General features: G+C 36.1%; 1 protein-coding gene across 2 annotated transcripts in view; it reads right to left on the minus strand.

The window, feature by feature from the left end:
• Nucleotides 1–621: 621 nt before the first annotated feature.
• The window catches only part of igsf21a (immunoglobin superfamily, member 21a), a 473,697-nt gene continuing 459,528 nt past the window's right edge, over nucleotides 622–14,790 (minus strand). For both annotated transcript variants that reach the window (XM_056467746.1, XM_056467745.1), the window contains exons 9-10: nucleotides 10,557–10,595; nucleotides 622–1,939 (exon numbers count right to left, since the gene is read on the minus strand). In XM_056467746.1, coding sequence (XP_056323721.1) covers nucleotides 1,863–1,939; nucleotides 10,557–10,595 — 116 coding nt within the window. In that variant the 3' untranslated portion in view covers nucleotides 622–1,862. The remainder of the gene's footprint in view (nucleotides 1,940–10,556; nucleotides 10,596–14,790) is intronic.

A 14,790-nucleotide genomic window follows, 5' to 3' on the forward strand; every position in this document is an offset into this window, starting at 1 on the left:
CAGCAGGACAGCGCTCCTCATACTTCAGCCTTCACGTCAGAGTTCCTGAAAGCAAAGAAGGTCAATGTGCTCCAGGATTGGACAGCCCAGTCACCAGACATGAACATTACTGAGCATATCTGGGGTAAGAAGGAGGAGGCATTGAAGATGAATCCAAAGAGTCTTGATGAACTGGGAATCCTGCAAGAATGCTTTCTTTGCCATTCCAGATGACTTTATTAATAAGTTATTTGAGTTATTTGTCGTCCAAGCTCAAGTGAGTCATACACAATATTAATTCTTTTTCCACTGACTTTATATTCTATACTGTACACTATTTCTGCTAAGTGACAAGACTTTTGTCTAAGCAAGGTCTTTTGATTTACCAAATTTTACTATGGTAAAATAATCTAGAGGCCTTTGACTTTCATATTAGCCTCTTCTGATACCAAATGATCATCTAGAAGTCAAGTTATTATTTGTCGTTCCTAAAACTTGAATATATCTTCACAATGCACCTATTGAAAGGCCCCAAGTCAAACATAAGATTCTATGTGAACCTGATATGAACAAACCACAGTATTGTTCAAAATTCAGCACGTTGTTAGCTAGCATCAAAAGGACAGTCAAACTCCAGTCACGTTAAGTTGATCATCTCCATTTTTTAATACAGGTGATATGAAACAAATGCAACAACCCTGTTTACACTTGGCTTCACTTGAGCTTCCTTTCGGGGATGGAGGGGTGATAATGGTGGCTAACATGATCCTAGCAGTAACTGTTAGATTAGAGAGAAGGACTGTACACGATGCAGGTCACTGAATATGCGACGAAAACAACTTAAGGACAGGTCGGTGACAAACAGATGAGGAGGGGAAATCATCGTCGAACGTCACATGCACCAACAACCCCGGAGAAAAGCTGCCGTCTTTCCTCTGCGGTTGACAAACAATCACACGGATGGTCATCATAGATACTGAACACATGAAATCAGATCGTAGAAAGGCCACTGATTTCACCGTTTCTCTAAAAGCCTGGGTTGGATTTGGGTTGGGGATGACCAGACACGCAATAAAGCCATTATCTGCTATTCCCTCCCACCTCCTTTGCATCTTTCCCCCCAAACCTCTATTAATTATTATTTTTTGTTTTCTGCTCTGTAATATACTTCTCAATATTTACAGGGATGTACACAAAATACACTTAAAAAGAGGATCTTCCATTTCTTTGCAATAAAATGTCACAGGACGTTTAGTATTGTCTCTTTTTTTTTGTTACATTCCAGCCGAGAGCCATTCAAGAAAACAAAAACGGAAAAAAATACTGTGATCAAAAAACACAAATGGCGTAAAACATGTTCTTTAAAGAAAGGGCGCATTTGAGTCCTGTTGTGCCAGTGTGTGGTATAAGGGAATTCCAGGATAGCTAGTCGGAGTCGAAAGGAAAGTCTGCATTGTCAGCGAGCCACAGTTCCTTAATGTCTGTTCTCCAATACCCAGCGCTCGACATTTAAGTTCAGCTCGATCCCCAAACGCCTATGCTTTTCTGAATAAACAGGTCTCCTTTAAATGGCAGGCAAGTATAATAATTAAAATCAAAACAAAAACTGTCTGTTGAAAAGGGGTTGACAATAAGGAGGTGCTTGTTCTCATATTCAGCATGGTTTTTTCATATTATTATTATTATTATATTTTTATCAGCAGATCATTTTTTGTTCACAAAAAAGGGCGGTGCGCCCCCTGTTGGGGGGGTGGGAGGTGTTCAGGATGTCCCACAGATGATAGCAAGGTAGGTTTAGTCACGGTCTGGAAAGGCTTGTGTGTGTCTGTGTGTGTGTCTGATTGGAGAGGAAGTGTGTTTGTGTGTGGTTGAATGGAGGATATTCACGTCAGCTCAACAGTCACTGTGAGAATAAGTGGCAGGCATATCAGTCCAAGCTTGTGCAAACCAGGAGCTCCATCTGAAAGAAAAAAACAAACAAAACAATAAAAGGATTCAGTGTTTAATCATTCATTCATTTTCTTTTCGACTTAGTCCCTTTTTTAATCTGGGGGTCACCACAGCGGAATGAAATGGCAACTTATCCAGAATATGTTTTACGCAGAGGATGCCCTTCCAGCTGCAACCTATGACTGGGAAACACCTATACACACTCATTCACAGACACACGTACTACAGACACTAGCTTACCCAATTCACCTATAACGCATGTCTTTGGAGTTGTGGGGGAAACCGGAGGAAACCCACGCTAACATTGGGAGAACATGCAAACTCTACACAGAAATGCCATCTGACCAAGCTGAGGCTCGAACCAAGTGACCTTCTTGCTGTGAGGCGATACTGCTGATACTGTTTAGTAACATAATTTAGTGTTTCGGACACTCATCGCACTTTGGTTTTAATCCAGTTTGTCAGGTTTGAAACACACTCAAACGCTGTCCTAAAGGAATAGTTCACCCAAAAATGAAATTGACTCAACCTTGAGTGGTTCAAAGCTTTGAGTTTTTTTCTGTAGAACATAAAAGAAGATATTGTGAGGAATGTTGCAAACTGCCACTGACACCCTATAGTAGGAGTAAGAAAAACAACACAATGAAAGGCAATGGGTTCCAGTCTCTAAGAATCTTCAACATATCTTCTTTTGTTTCAAACAGGTTTGATACAAGTGTACAGTGAGTAAATAATAACAGAAGTAGTGAACTAACCCTTTAAATCTCACCTCAAATGCCTTACAATGCATATCTTTGTTCAGTGTGTGACAATTGTAACTGAATACATGTCAGGACATATACTGTACTGCAGCTTCTCTTTTAAAACAAAAAACAAACCTAAAATAGCGTGTTGTTTCATGTACGGGGGGGGGATGGGGGGGGGGGGGGGGGGGGGGGCATTTATATGAATACACCTTAATGAACTTATTGGGAATTTCAAAAGAAAAAACAATGGTGTGCTTGGTTTTATTCCTTCATGAGTTATTTACAAGCCCCCTCACATATACTAATGTGCCACAAACAGGACATTAATATCACCAACCATTCCCATTTTATTAAGGTGTATCCATATAAATGGCCCACCCTGTATATGAACAACTTGGCCTACCAAAAGCCCATCTGATTAGCAGCTACTGCTGACTGTATTTTTTACACTTCAGACATAAAGATTTTATTTTAAGTTTTAGAGTTTAAAAGACTTTCATTTATGCTCTCGTTACAGAACGAGTGTTTTATTGCTGTTAAAAAGTATTATGATCTACTCTAAAGGGAAAAATTTACTTGTTATGATTGATCAAAACATGTCTTCTCATCATATATTTGTCATATGAGCTCAAAGATCTTTACTTTAGCTTTATGTGTGTGCATATGTTTTAATGTGCTGCCATTTTGGTCAGGACTTCCTGGAAGAACAGATTCTGTATCTCAATTGGACTATCTTGGTAAAATAAAATAAAAATTAAGTAATAAAAGAGCAATTGATTGGTCAGAAGTTGTGAGGTGATGTCACAAAGAATTACTAATCCATGTTGACAAAAGTAAGAAACTCTAAGTTTAGTACGTTTATATCTCTGACAGTAAATACCAGCCTGATCTCACGAGGAAACGCAAGTATTTTACATTTTGTCAGTTTAGTGGTCAATTCGTACAAATTTGTACGAGTTCAGTCGTACGAAAATATACGATTTTAAAAAGGAGGCGTGGCACCTAACCCCACCCCTAAGCCCAACCGTCATTGGGTGATGAGCAAATCGTACTAAATTGTACGAATTAGATCATACAAATTCATACGAATTAGCCACTAAATCAAAAAGTTACGAATTGCCATGAGATTGCGTTGTAAATCCATGTTTATCTTTTGCTTTGGAGCAGAGCTTACAGATTAACCTTAAGGTACTAATACTAATACTAACACCCTAAATTTAGCTTTTTCTCTGGGTCTTCAGCAAAATGTTGGATGTCATAATAGTTATCATTACTGAATATTTGATTTGAGAGATTCATATACAAATTCACAACTTTGTAAACTGTCAGGAACAATTGTTTTGTGTCTCATAGGAACAACATGACGGCAAGTAAACACTGTCATGCTTTTCATCATTGGATGATTTATTCCAAATGCCAAGATTCTGGCTAATAAAGGAGCAAACAGAATCTTCTGCTTTTCTACTTAATGTACAGTACAGTGAGCACAAGAGCTTTATGAGAGTTTTTTTTCTCGGGTGCTTCACTGCAATTGTCTAATTCCCTCTAAAAGCTCTGAATGAGCTTTATAGTGATGTTGGATCACCGGGGTCTGAACTTCCATGCATACTATACAGTGTTCAATAAGCACTAAATGATGATGGCTGTCATAAGTATTATGCGCGATGCTTCTTCAGTGCTAAAGTAATTTTATCACCATCTCTTTCATCTTCAGTGACAAAACAAGCGGTAATATATAACATTACTTCTACTTTTATGGCTTATATTGGTTTTAGCGCTATAATTAATATAACATAAGCACCACTCCATATCCAAAAGATGAAAACATTTCTCCCCGTTTTCTTTTTTTTAGAACCCGAATACTTTCAAACAGCAGCACAGCATACAGTACACTTACTGCAGCTTAAAGAAAATTATTTAAAGAGACTGCCTCTTTAAACACTCAAGCTCATTATATTTATAATTCATCCACTGGACAAAATCTTTCCAAAAGTGGATCTTATAATAATAATAATAATAATAATAATAATAATAATAATAATAATAATAATAATAATAATAATAATAATAATAATTATTATTATTAATATTATTATTATTAAATTATTATTATTATTTACATTTATACAGTGCTTTTCCTGACACCACCACCATATATAGATATATATATATATATAAATATAGATATTATTTTGAGCAACTTTTTACAATTAACTTCATTGTTATCATTATAGATATTGTCCTTGGTGAATAGCCATACTTATGAAATAACAATAAAATAATAATAACAACAACAATAATAATAATACATATATTTAAGAAAATATATGCATTTTAAAATATTATTTTAGAATTACATTAAATATAAATAAATGTTTAAAAAATGGTGTATAATCTTTTATATTGTCGCAGTTTAATCAGTTATTTATAAAATAATATTTGTTAAATTTTATATTTAAAAACATTTAATAAATTATATTATATTACTTATAGTTTATAACTTTTGAAACATTTCTAGTAGTCATTTTTAAAAGATTCAATATGTAACTCAGGACAACACTTTAAGAGTTTTCTTAAGAGTTAGCGTTTTGGAATTGAGAATTATACATAATCTGAAAACTGAATAAATAAGCTTTCCATTGAGGTATGGTTTGTTAGGATATGACAATATTTGGAAATATGGAATTGGATGGTTAAAAAAACGAAACTAAACTAATTACCGGAAAAAAATCATCTTATGCTTACGCGCGAATATTATAACAACATTGTGTGTGACTGATCATTGCAGAAAGGCTTAAATTAACTTGAATTAACAACAAACACATTAAATAACAGTTGAGAAAGTTCTTATTGTAGTAGAAAAAATCTACTTCATCCTTGTCTGTCACTGGGCTGTTTATCTACGAGAAGGCTACACATTTCAGAGCAATACAGACAGATCTCAATGGCTCTGAAAGGCACATGAGAACGGTGGGCAGGGAGAACTAGCTCATTTGCATTAAAGGCACAGGCTACAAAAACATTTACAATATCTTACAGTTCAAATAAAAGATTTAAAAAGGTATAACAAGTCATCTGATGAGTATTTTGAGCTGAACTTTTACAGGAGACACAAAAGACTTATCTTGTATCTTGAAAAAGGAGTAAAATAGGTGCCCTTTAAAGCTCTCTAAATGAAGTATTACCATTGTATATGTATAAAAATGATTTATGGAATATGATTTTTACTCGATATTTTAATGATTTTTTTGGAATAAAAGAAAAACAATTCATTTTGACACATACAATGTATCTTCTGCTATCATCTGTGCGACATAGGACTTGTTTTGTGGTCCAGGGTCACGCATTTGAAAATTTCTATTGCATTTTTGGTCAAATGTATTAAGCCGTCTGCTTAACCATCTGAAATGAACATACTCTGCATGAAAAAGGCACGTAGAGTACAATGTTAGTTAGCCATTCCAAACATACCCAGTGTTATTTTCTGTGAAAAAAACAATTCCAGACTCCAGGCCATTTGTGAGCAGAGGAGACAGTCTTTAGGGTGTTATTTTGCGAGTGGAGAGGGTGTTTGAGATTCAGACACATGTCAGACATGCTGACCTCCCGAGGCCTTGCTCTACAAGCCATTTGACTTGCATACGAGGGGCATCTGAGGCTCGACGCGAGATCGGCGCTCAGACTGACCTGATTCTGTCCTTGCTCTCACACACCTGCCCTGACGCATTTACATATTCAAATTCACATCCGTACATGCGGCGGCGCAGAGGAAAGAGTTGCGATGAGGGATTTCGGCTGAGTCCGGCGAGAGAGAATACATGAAAAACATTACAAAAAAAGGCCTCCTTCAGCCCTTCTGCCTGACACTTCTTCATCTTTACATATGAGTCTCAGAGAAACTGTAAATGAGCCAGCACTGAATGTATAAAACAACTGTAATCTATCACTGAATTATATTTACTGTGGACGCGCTGGTGCATTGGTAAGTGATGGCTCACTTCTCCACTCGGAAAATGATGAAAGAAGAAAGCCTTGGGAAGACACGTGGGCTCTGGAGATGATCAAGGGACACAAGAGACAATAAAAAACATAGTATTCCACTTTGAATAAGTCTCAGAGGGAAAGAATTTTTAGTTATGACATAGATTATTATTCATTCATTCATTTTCCTTTGGCTTAGTCCCTTTATTCATCAACGGTTGCCACAGCGGAATGAAACACCAACTTTTCCAGCATATATTTTACACAGCGGATGGCCTTTCAGCTGCAACCCGGTACTGGGAAATTTATACTGCATGTCTTTGGACTGTGGGGAAAACCAGAGCACCCAGAGGAAACCCACACGAACATGAGAACATGCAAACTTCACACAAAAATGCCAACTGACCCAGCTGGGACTCGAACTAGCGACCTTCTTGCTGTGAGGTGACAGTGCTAACTACTGAGACACCGTGCCACCCTGGATAATTATTATTATTTATTTATTTTTTATTTTAATATGCACCTTAAAGTTCATTTTAATGCTAGTATCATAACATTTTCACATTGAAAACATATTTGTGACCCTGGACCACAAAACCAGTCTCAACTTGCACAAGTATATTTCTGAGAAATGCAAAAATACAGGTCAAAATAATAGATTTACCATTTATACCAAAAATTATTGCAGAGAGAAATCTGCAGGCAGTTTTTATGAAGTGTGATTATAAAATATATAATTAACTACATTTTATCATTGGAAACTGGCTATATTTACACACTGTTGCCACACAAATGTGTTTAAACCTCATATGAAAATGATTTCTGCATAATAGGTCTCCTTTAAATTGTCTTAATGATCATTTTTGTACAGTGATTTCTCCACAACACTGTAACAAATCCAGTCAGAGTCTCTAAAATAATCATAAAATTCTCTAAAATCATCAGCGAAACTGTTCATAAACCATTCACTTGTTCTTAATACTGATATTCTCCTGCAGTCTGTACGGAAATGCAAACCAGCTGTTTAAAGTGTGCACATCAATGACCTCATAATATTTATAACACAGAGCTCAAGAAGTGGTTATTTTCTTATGCCATGACCCTTAGAAGAATAGAGGAAATGGCAAACTAAACAAAACTGTACAATTATGGTATTTGCCTGGATTGTATGTGAATAGAAGTGGTCATTCAATCTACAGAATAGCTGCTTATTGAATCTTTGTATTTTCCTGTCCTTAGAGAAAAATGTTAGAAATGCAAGCATATACTTTCACTTATAACTGTAATTTATCAAACCACAGTTTAGCCTTTTGCAATTATACTATGTGTATGAAGCAAACAGTGTTTTAGAAACCTATTCCATTCCATGAGAGCAGCTCCACACTGTGTACTGCACTTACAGTAAATACAGTATATTCTCAGGTTTCAGCTTATGGTATGTACTTTTTTATATCCTATAGTCATAATTCTATAGTCATTTAAATTGACACACATACCAAATTAAAATAATTCAATTAAATAAATAAATTCTCAAACTTGTTTATAACATGCAATTGCAAGATATAAACTCACAAAATGAAAAAAAAACACTAAAATTACTATTTAACTTTTTTAATAAACACTAAATTAGTCAAAAATTAAGTGAAGTTTTACAAACTAATTTCAAGAGGAGCATGTGATATGACTGATAGCAGCTGGTCTCTCATCTGTAATCAGCAATAATCCAATCAGATTGATCCAAGCCTACAATAAATAGATCGATTTCACCCTACTGCCTTATCTTTGTTTTGGAAGAATCCCCCCTTCCACCCCATCTCCTCCTTTTCCTGCATTTACCATTGGGAGCTCTCGAGACCTACCTGATCTCAGACCCCCTTATCAAATATTACTGGGCTCAATTTCCGAGCTCAGAGTTCTCTCTCAGGACAGCATGCCAAACCTGCTAATGTCATCAAGCAATATCTAAGTGTGAACTCTTGAAACAAAAATAAAGATGAAAAAAAAACTAAAATATACAAAAGCTTTACAATTTAAAATAATAAATGCTATAGTAGTTCAATAGTATACTTGACAATAATATTGCATTAGTTAATGTTAGTGATTAAATTTACTAACATGAAGAAAGAATGATCAATTTCAGCAATACCTAATCCTAGTTCAACATTTACTAATGCATAATTAAAAATTGTGCAAGCAAAGATGCTAAGAACACCTTATTTTCCATTACCTAATGATAATAAATATTAATTAATACAGTTATAAACTCAGTGGCCAATTTGTTAGGTACACCTGTCCAACTGCTTGTTAACACAAATTTCTAATCGGCCAATAACATGGCAGAAACTCAAGATGATCTGCTGCAGTTCAATTGAGCATCAGAATGGGGAAGAAAGGAGATTTAAGTGACTTTGAATCTGGCATGGTTGTTGGTGCCAGAGGGGCTGGTCTGAGTATTTCAGAAACTGCTGAAATCTACTGGAATTTTCATGCACAACCATCTCTAGGGTTTACAGAAAATGGTCCAAAAAAGATAAAAATATCCAGTGAGCGGCAGTTCTGTGGGTGCAAATGCCTTGTTGATGCTAGAGGACAGGGGAGAATGGCCAGACTCATTCGAGTTGATAGAAAGGCAACAGAAACTCAAATAACCACTCATTACTACAGAAGTATGCAGAAGAGCATCTCTGAATGCACAGCACATCCAACCTTGAGGCGGATATGCTACAGCAGCAGAAGACCACACCGGGTGCCACTCCTGTCAGGTAAGAACAGGAAACTGAGGCTACACTTTACACAGGCTCACCAAAATTGGACAATGGAAGATTGAAAAAAACATTGTCTGGTCTGATGAGTCTCGATTCCTGCTGCGACATTCAGGGCCAGGGCCACAATTTGGCACCAACAACATGAAAGCATGGATCCATCCTGTCCTGTATTAATGGTTCAGGCTGGTGGTGGTGGTATAATGTTGTGGGGGATATTTTCTTGGCACGCTTTGGGCCCATTAGTACCAATTGAGCATCATGTCAATGCCACAGCCTACCTGAGTATTGTTGCTGACCATGTCCATCCCTATATGACCACAGTGTACCCATCTTCTGATGGCTTCTTCCAGCAGGATAATGCACCATGCCATAAAACGCGAATCATCTTAGGCTGGTTTCTTGAACATGATTGTGAGTTCACTGTACTCAAATGGTCTCCACAATCACCAGACCTCAATCCAATAGAGCACCTTTGGGATGTGGTGGAATGGCAGATTCACATCATGGATGTGCAGCGGACAAAATCTGCAGCAACTGCGTGTTGCTATCATGCCAATATGGACCAAAATCTCTTATATATCTGGATATTTCCAGTACCTTGTTGAATTTATGCAACAAAGGATTTAGGCAGTTCTGTAAGGTGTACCTAATAAAGTGGCCGGTGAGTGTAAATGTACCATTCATTATTTCTTCATGTTAGTAAATAAATAGATTAACTAATACGTAACCTTACTTTAAAGTCTTAACATAAAAACATTACTAAACTAATACTGCACATGATCGTTCGATGTTCAGCGAGTGATCCTACACTAGTTGCTATTTCAGAAATCAATAGCAGTTTGAGAAATGTAGTCCAGTTAATAAAAAAAAACAAAAACAAAACACATTCAGTCACTGAGATATACTTCAAGTTGAGTGCAGTGTGGAAAACAGAGTTCTGACCTTGCCTTACTGCATCTCTGTAATTTTTTGAAAACTTTAGTTGTGCAATTTAGCAATTACACCACCCGTAGGAAGAAAACACTGTGGAACTGCTCTCTTGTAATTCTCAAATCATTAAGGAGCCTCTCAAACAAGAGTCAGCAAAAAGGCTCACAGCCAAGAAACCTAATCATTGAGGCGTTCAAATACTTACTGTTCGGATTCTGTGTGTTTTTCATCATACTCGGGTTTTCTGCAGAACAGAGGAAGAGAAGAGGGAGTTGAAGAAAGAGAGAGAGAGAAAGAGAGAGAGAATTAGTGGATAAAACACAAGGTAACCATCATAGGTTTGTGGTTAAATGATGCATAAAAAACACAAGGCTCTCAGAAACAAGAGTAATACAAGAGAAGAGCTGTATCGGCTGCCAAAGTTCACAAGTTCACTCCTATTCTTGGCAGGCTTCAATGTAAAATCCACCAAAGACTGGAACCTTTTGAACCCTGAGCACGCTGTAAACCCAGCAAAAATATTTTCCAAGATTCGCCAACCGCCTGCACAACTAATAACACAGCAGCAAAAAATCTATTAACAAGACCTGATGCTGCAAGCTTCCTTACTCCCAAATGCTCGTCTTTGCTCTTTAATGCAGCTGATGGGCTCTAATGAATGACTATTGAGATGGGTCAATAGTAGACGAGTTCAAAGGCTCTTAATCATCACTCTGCCCTCTGTGACACCAGCATTCAGACTCAAAAACATGAGGATGTATTGAATAATGCAGATGATGATGATCATGATGATGATGATGCAGGGCATGAACAATTCCCCTGGTGACACCATTCCTAAATAACCACTTCAAACTAAATTGAACCCCGTGTAAAGATTTGGAAAAGAGGCCTTTGGAAAGGAGGTATGAACAGCCTGTACTTGTTTACAGGAACAGTTTTGGAACACATAAAGTGGGTACTTTCATAGGCGGAGGGTGAACAAACTCCAGGGTAAGGCTTATATATGTGCTGCCCTTTAATGCATTTAAAAAGATTTTGCGACCGACCAAGAAGAGGTTTTAACAAAAGCAACGCCTGTCAACAAACGTCTATTATATTCAACATGCACATTAAATTATTTTATTATCTAACCCACTGATCTACACTCAAAAGTTTGGGGTCAGTTTGTTTATTTTTTATTATTATTACTTTTATTTAAAAATCAAATTAAAATTATTCTTTTCATCAAGACGGCATTAATTAAATATTTAAAAATTGTTAAATATTTATTAAATATTTATTTATTACTTACTGTATGCAGTTTCAAATGAAATTATTACTTCTTGTTGCTTTAATTACTATTACCAAAAGTAATAATAATAATAATAATAATAATAATAATAATAATAATAATAATTAATATTAGAGAGGATGCAGCCCTCACTATTCTGCCGCCCTAGGCGGCCACCTAGATCGCTTCTGGACGCGCCGGCCATAAGAATACGAAATCATTCTCTTTTTCACGAGGCCAATCGAAAACCGAACTTGTAATTCAGCAATAAATATTTGACCTTTAAAATGTAAAACTCCAAACGATTGCCTAAACAAGATTACTACACTATAGGCTAGACCAGTGTTTCCCAACCCTGTTTCTGAAGGCACACCAACAGTACATATTTTCAATGTCTCCCTAATCAAACACACCTGAATCACCTAATTAGAACATAAGAAAAGACTCCAAAACCTGAAGTTAATCAGTCAGGTAAGGGAGACATCCAAAATATGTACTGTTGGTGTGCCTCCAGGAAAAGGGTTGGGAAACACTGGGCTAGACTATGCTACATTGAAACTACCAATTTCATTTATTGCTGAAAACTTAAGTTAAAAAGTTAAACCAGTGTAATATATTATTATACCCCTCTCGTAATACTCATTTGTCATTTTATTACTTATATCCTTGACCAGAAAATTAGAATAGTCTGCTGGCCAGCACTTTTGGTTTGGTTTTTAGAGTAGCTGTGAACTCCAATAATAAACAGCGCTCATCAGTGCAACGTGCGGGGTTGGACAGTTCCCTTTCTGTGCGGAGGGGGACTTTAAATTTGATTGACAAACTTATAATAGCTAAAGTGTTGTGTTAATCATCAACATTAAACTACATTCATATTACGCCTTACACCTGTTACGTGTTTTTAATACATTTTTTTCTTTGCTGCTATCTCAGTGGTCTCTGGCCAGGGAGAGGCTAAGCCCTCCCCAGCCTTACACATGCTCCGCCTAAGGGCACTTTTATCTTAAAGGGATAGTTTTCCCCAAACTTTAAATTTACTTACTAATTACTTACCATCAAATAGTTTAAAATATTTATGAGTTTCTTAAACACAACACATATACAGCTGAAGTTTGAGTTAATAGCCTTCCTGAATTATTATCCCCCCTGTATATTTTTCCACAGTTTCTGTTTTCAACACATTTTTAAACATAGTAGTTTTAAAAACGAATTTCTAATAATTGATTTCTTTTATCTTTGCCATGATGACAGCATATAATACTTTACTAGATATTTTTTTAAGACACTAGTATTCTGTTAGGGTAATTAGGCATGTCATTGTAACAGTGGTTTGTTCTGTGGACAATTGAAAAAATATTGGTCAAGGGGGCTAATAATATTGACCATAAAATGTTTTTTTTTTAATTAAAAACTGCTTTTATTTTAGCCGAAATAAAACAAATAAGACTTTCTCCAGAAGAAAAAATATCATAGGAAATACTGTAAAAAATTCTTTGCTCTGTTAAAGAGCTCTTATTATAGGTTTTTGAAAATGACCTTACATGAATGAAAACATATATCTGAAAGTGCACTGTGTTTAAAACTATTGATTCTTTAACAAAACAGTCGACTCAGAGTCAAAATAAATGAATCGAGATGAGTTTGGATCTTTTGCTTGAACGCGTCTACGTTGATACGGTACATCACCAAATATGAAGTGCCGGTTCTGGTAAAATGTAAACGCACCTTTCCCTTCAGACACTAGCGGAGCGTGAAAGATCACGGGACTGATCATGACACAAAGATGACAAGCACTGACATGGAGATTCGGCTGCGGAAAAATAAACGGTTAAAGTTCATTTTCACAACAACACCACAGTATAGCCAACCTAGTCATTATTCTGGTGATTGATACAATAACCTATGCTGCAACCCGGGATTTGCTGGCCGTTTGGTATTAAAGGAGCAGCAAAGACTATTATGTATGTGACATTGTCAGACGTTGACAGGGACTTTGTCAGTAGCTGTTACAGTTCAAATGTACCAGTTTCTTCTTCCTTCAGATCATAACATTAAGTGTTATTAAAATGGCTGCCTCGTTTAGTGTAGTTTGCAAAATATGTATTTAATTGTGTGTTGTAACTTGTAATCGCTCTACACGGCTTGTAATCACTTTAGTATTATAGATCAGTGCTTGTACTGTATCTCTCAGGTTAGGTCTGTGTGGTCAATTTTCATGGCGTGGTCAATTTTCAAAATAGTTAAACTTTTGCAACTGTGTGGTTTAACACTGAATGTGTGTTGTTGTTATTACTTGGGGTTAGGGTTAAGTGAAGTAATATGCTGGTGGTTTAACTGCATTGCTTTATTGCATTCCTGCATTGGGCTCACACATATACTCTGTGTGCTACTTCATAGTCTTGTTGGCATTTGTCTTGCACTAAACTCAGTCAACCAATCACAACAGACTAGGTCTATCGGACCAATCATAGCAGAGTAGCCTCAAGCAAAGGAAGGGTTCAGGAACAAATCATACGGGAGTTGTTGGGATAATTAAATAAAAATAAATGCACATTAGCTTGTTGTTGAAGACCCCCAAAACCAAAATATGACCTTTTATAATGCAAAATATGAGCTTTTTAATAATTATTTGGAAAATATAAAAAAAAAAGAAAAACATTTACAGCAGAGCAAATAATTGTGACTTCAGTTGTATATTGAAGAATGCTGAAAACCTGTAAATATTGACTTTCATAGAAGAAAAAACAATACCAAAGAAGTTAATGGCTACATGTTTTCAGCTTTCTTTAAATATCTTCTATTTGTGTTTGACAGAAGAAAAAAAAACTCAGGATTGAGTAAATGATTGACAATTTTTTTTTTTTTTTTACTTTTGGGGAAACTATTCCTTTTACGAAAAGAGAGTTACTGTGTGTTTAAAAGCAATAGTGCATCCGAAATTTAACATTAAGCATCAGGATTAAATTAGCTTGAGGCAGCAATCTTCTAAACGCATTATGCGAGTGATTTTACTGACAGTGTTCAAATTAAAGAACACAGCCACAGCCGCTCATTTCTATTACTACAAATGTAATCTACAAAGAGCAGCACAAATTAGGACACAAACAGGGAGAGGTAATCAAGTGTGTTTTATCTATTAACAACACAGATGCAAAATGGGTCTAGAAAT

This window comes from Danio aesculapii, chromosome 11 (genome assembly GCF_903798145.1).
Source record: "Danio aesculapii chromosome 11, fDanAes4.1, whole genome shotgun sequence".
NCBI classification, from domain to species: Eukaryota; Metazoa; Chordata; class Actinopteri; order Cypriniformes; family Danionidae; genus Danio; species Danio aesculapii.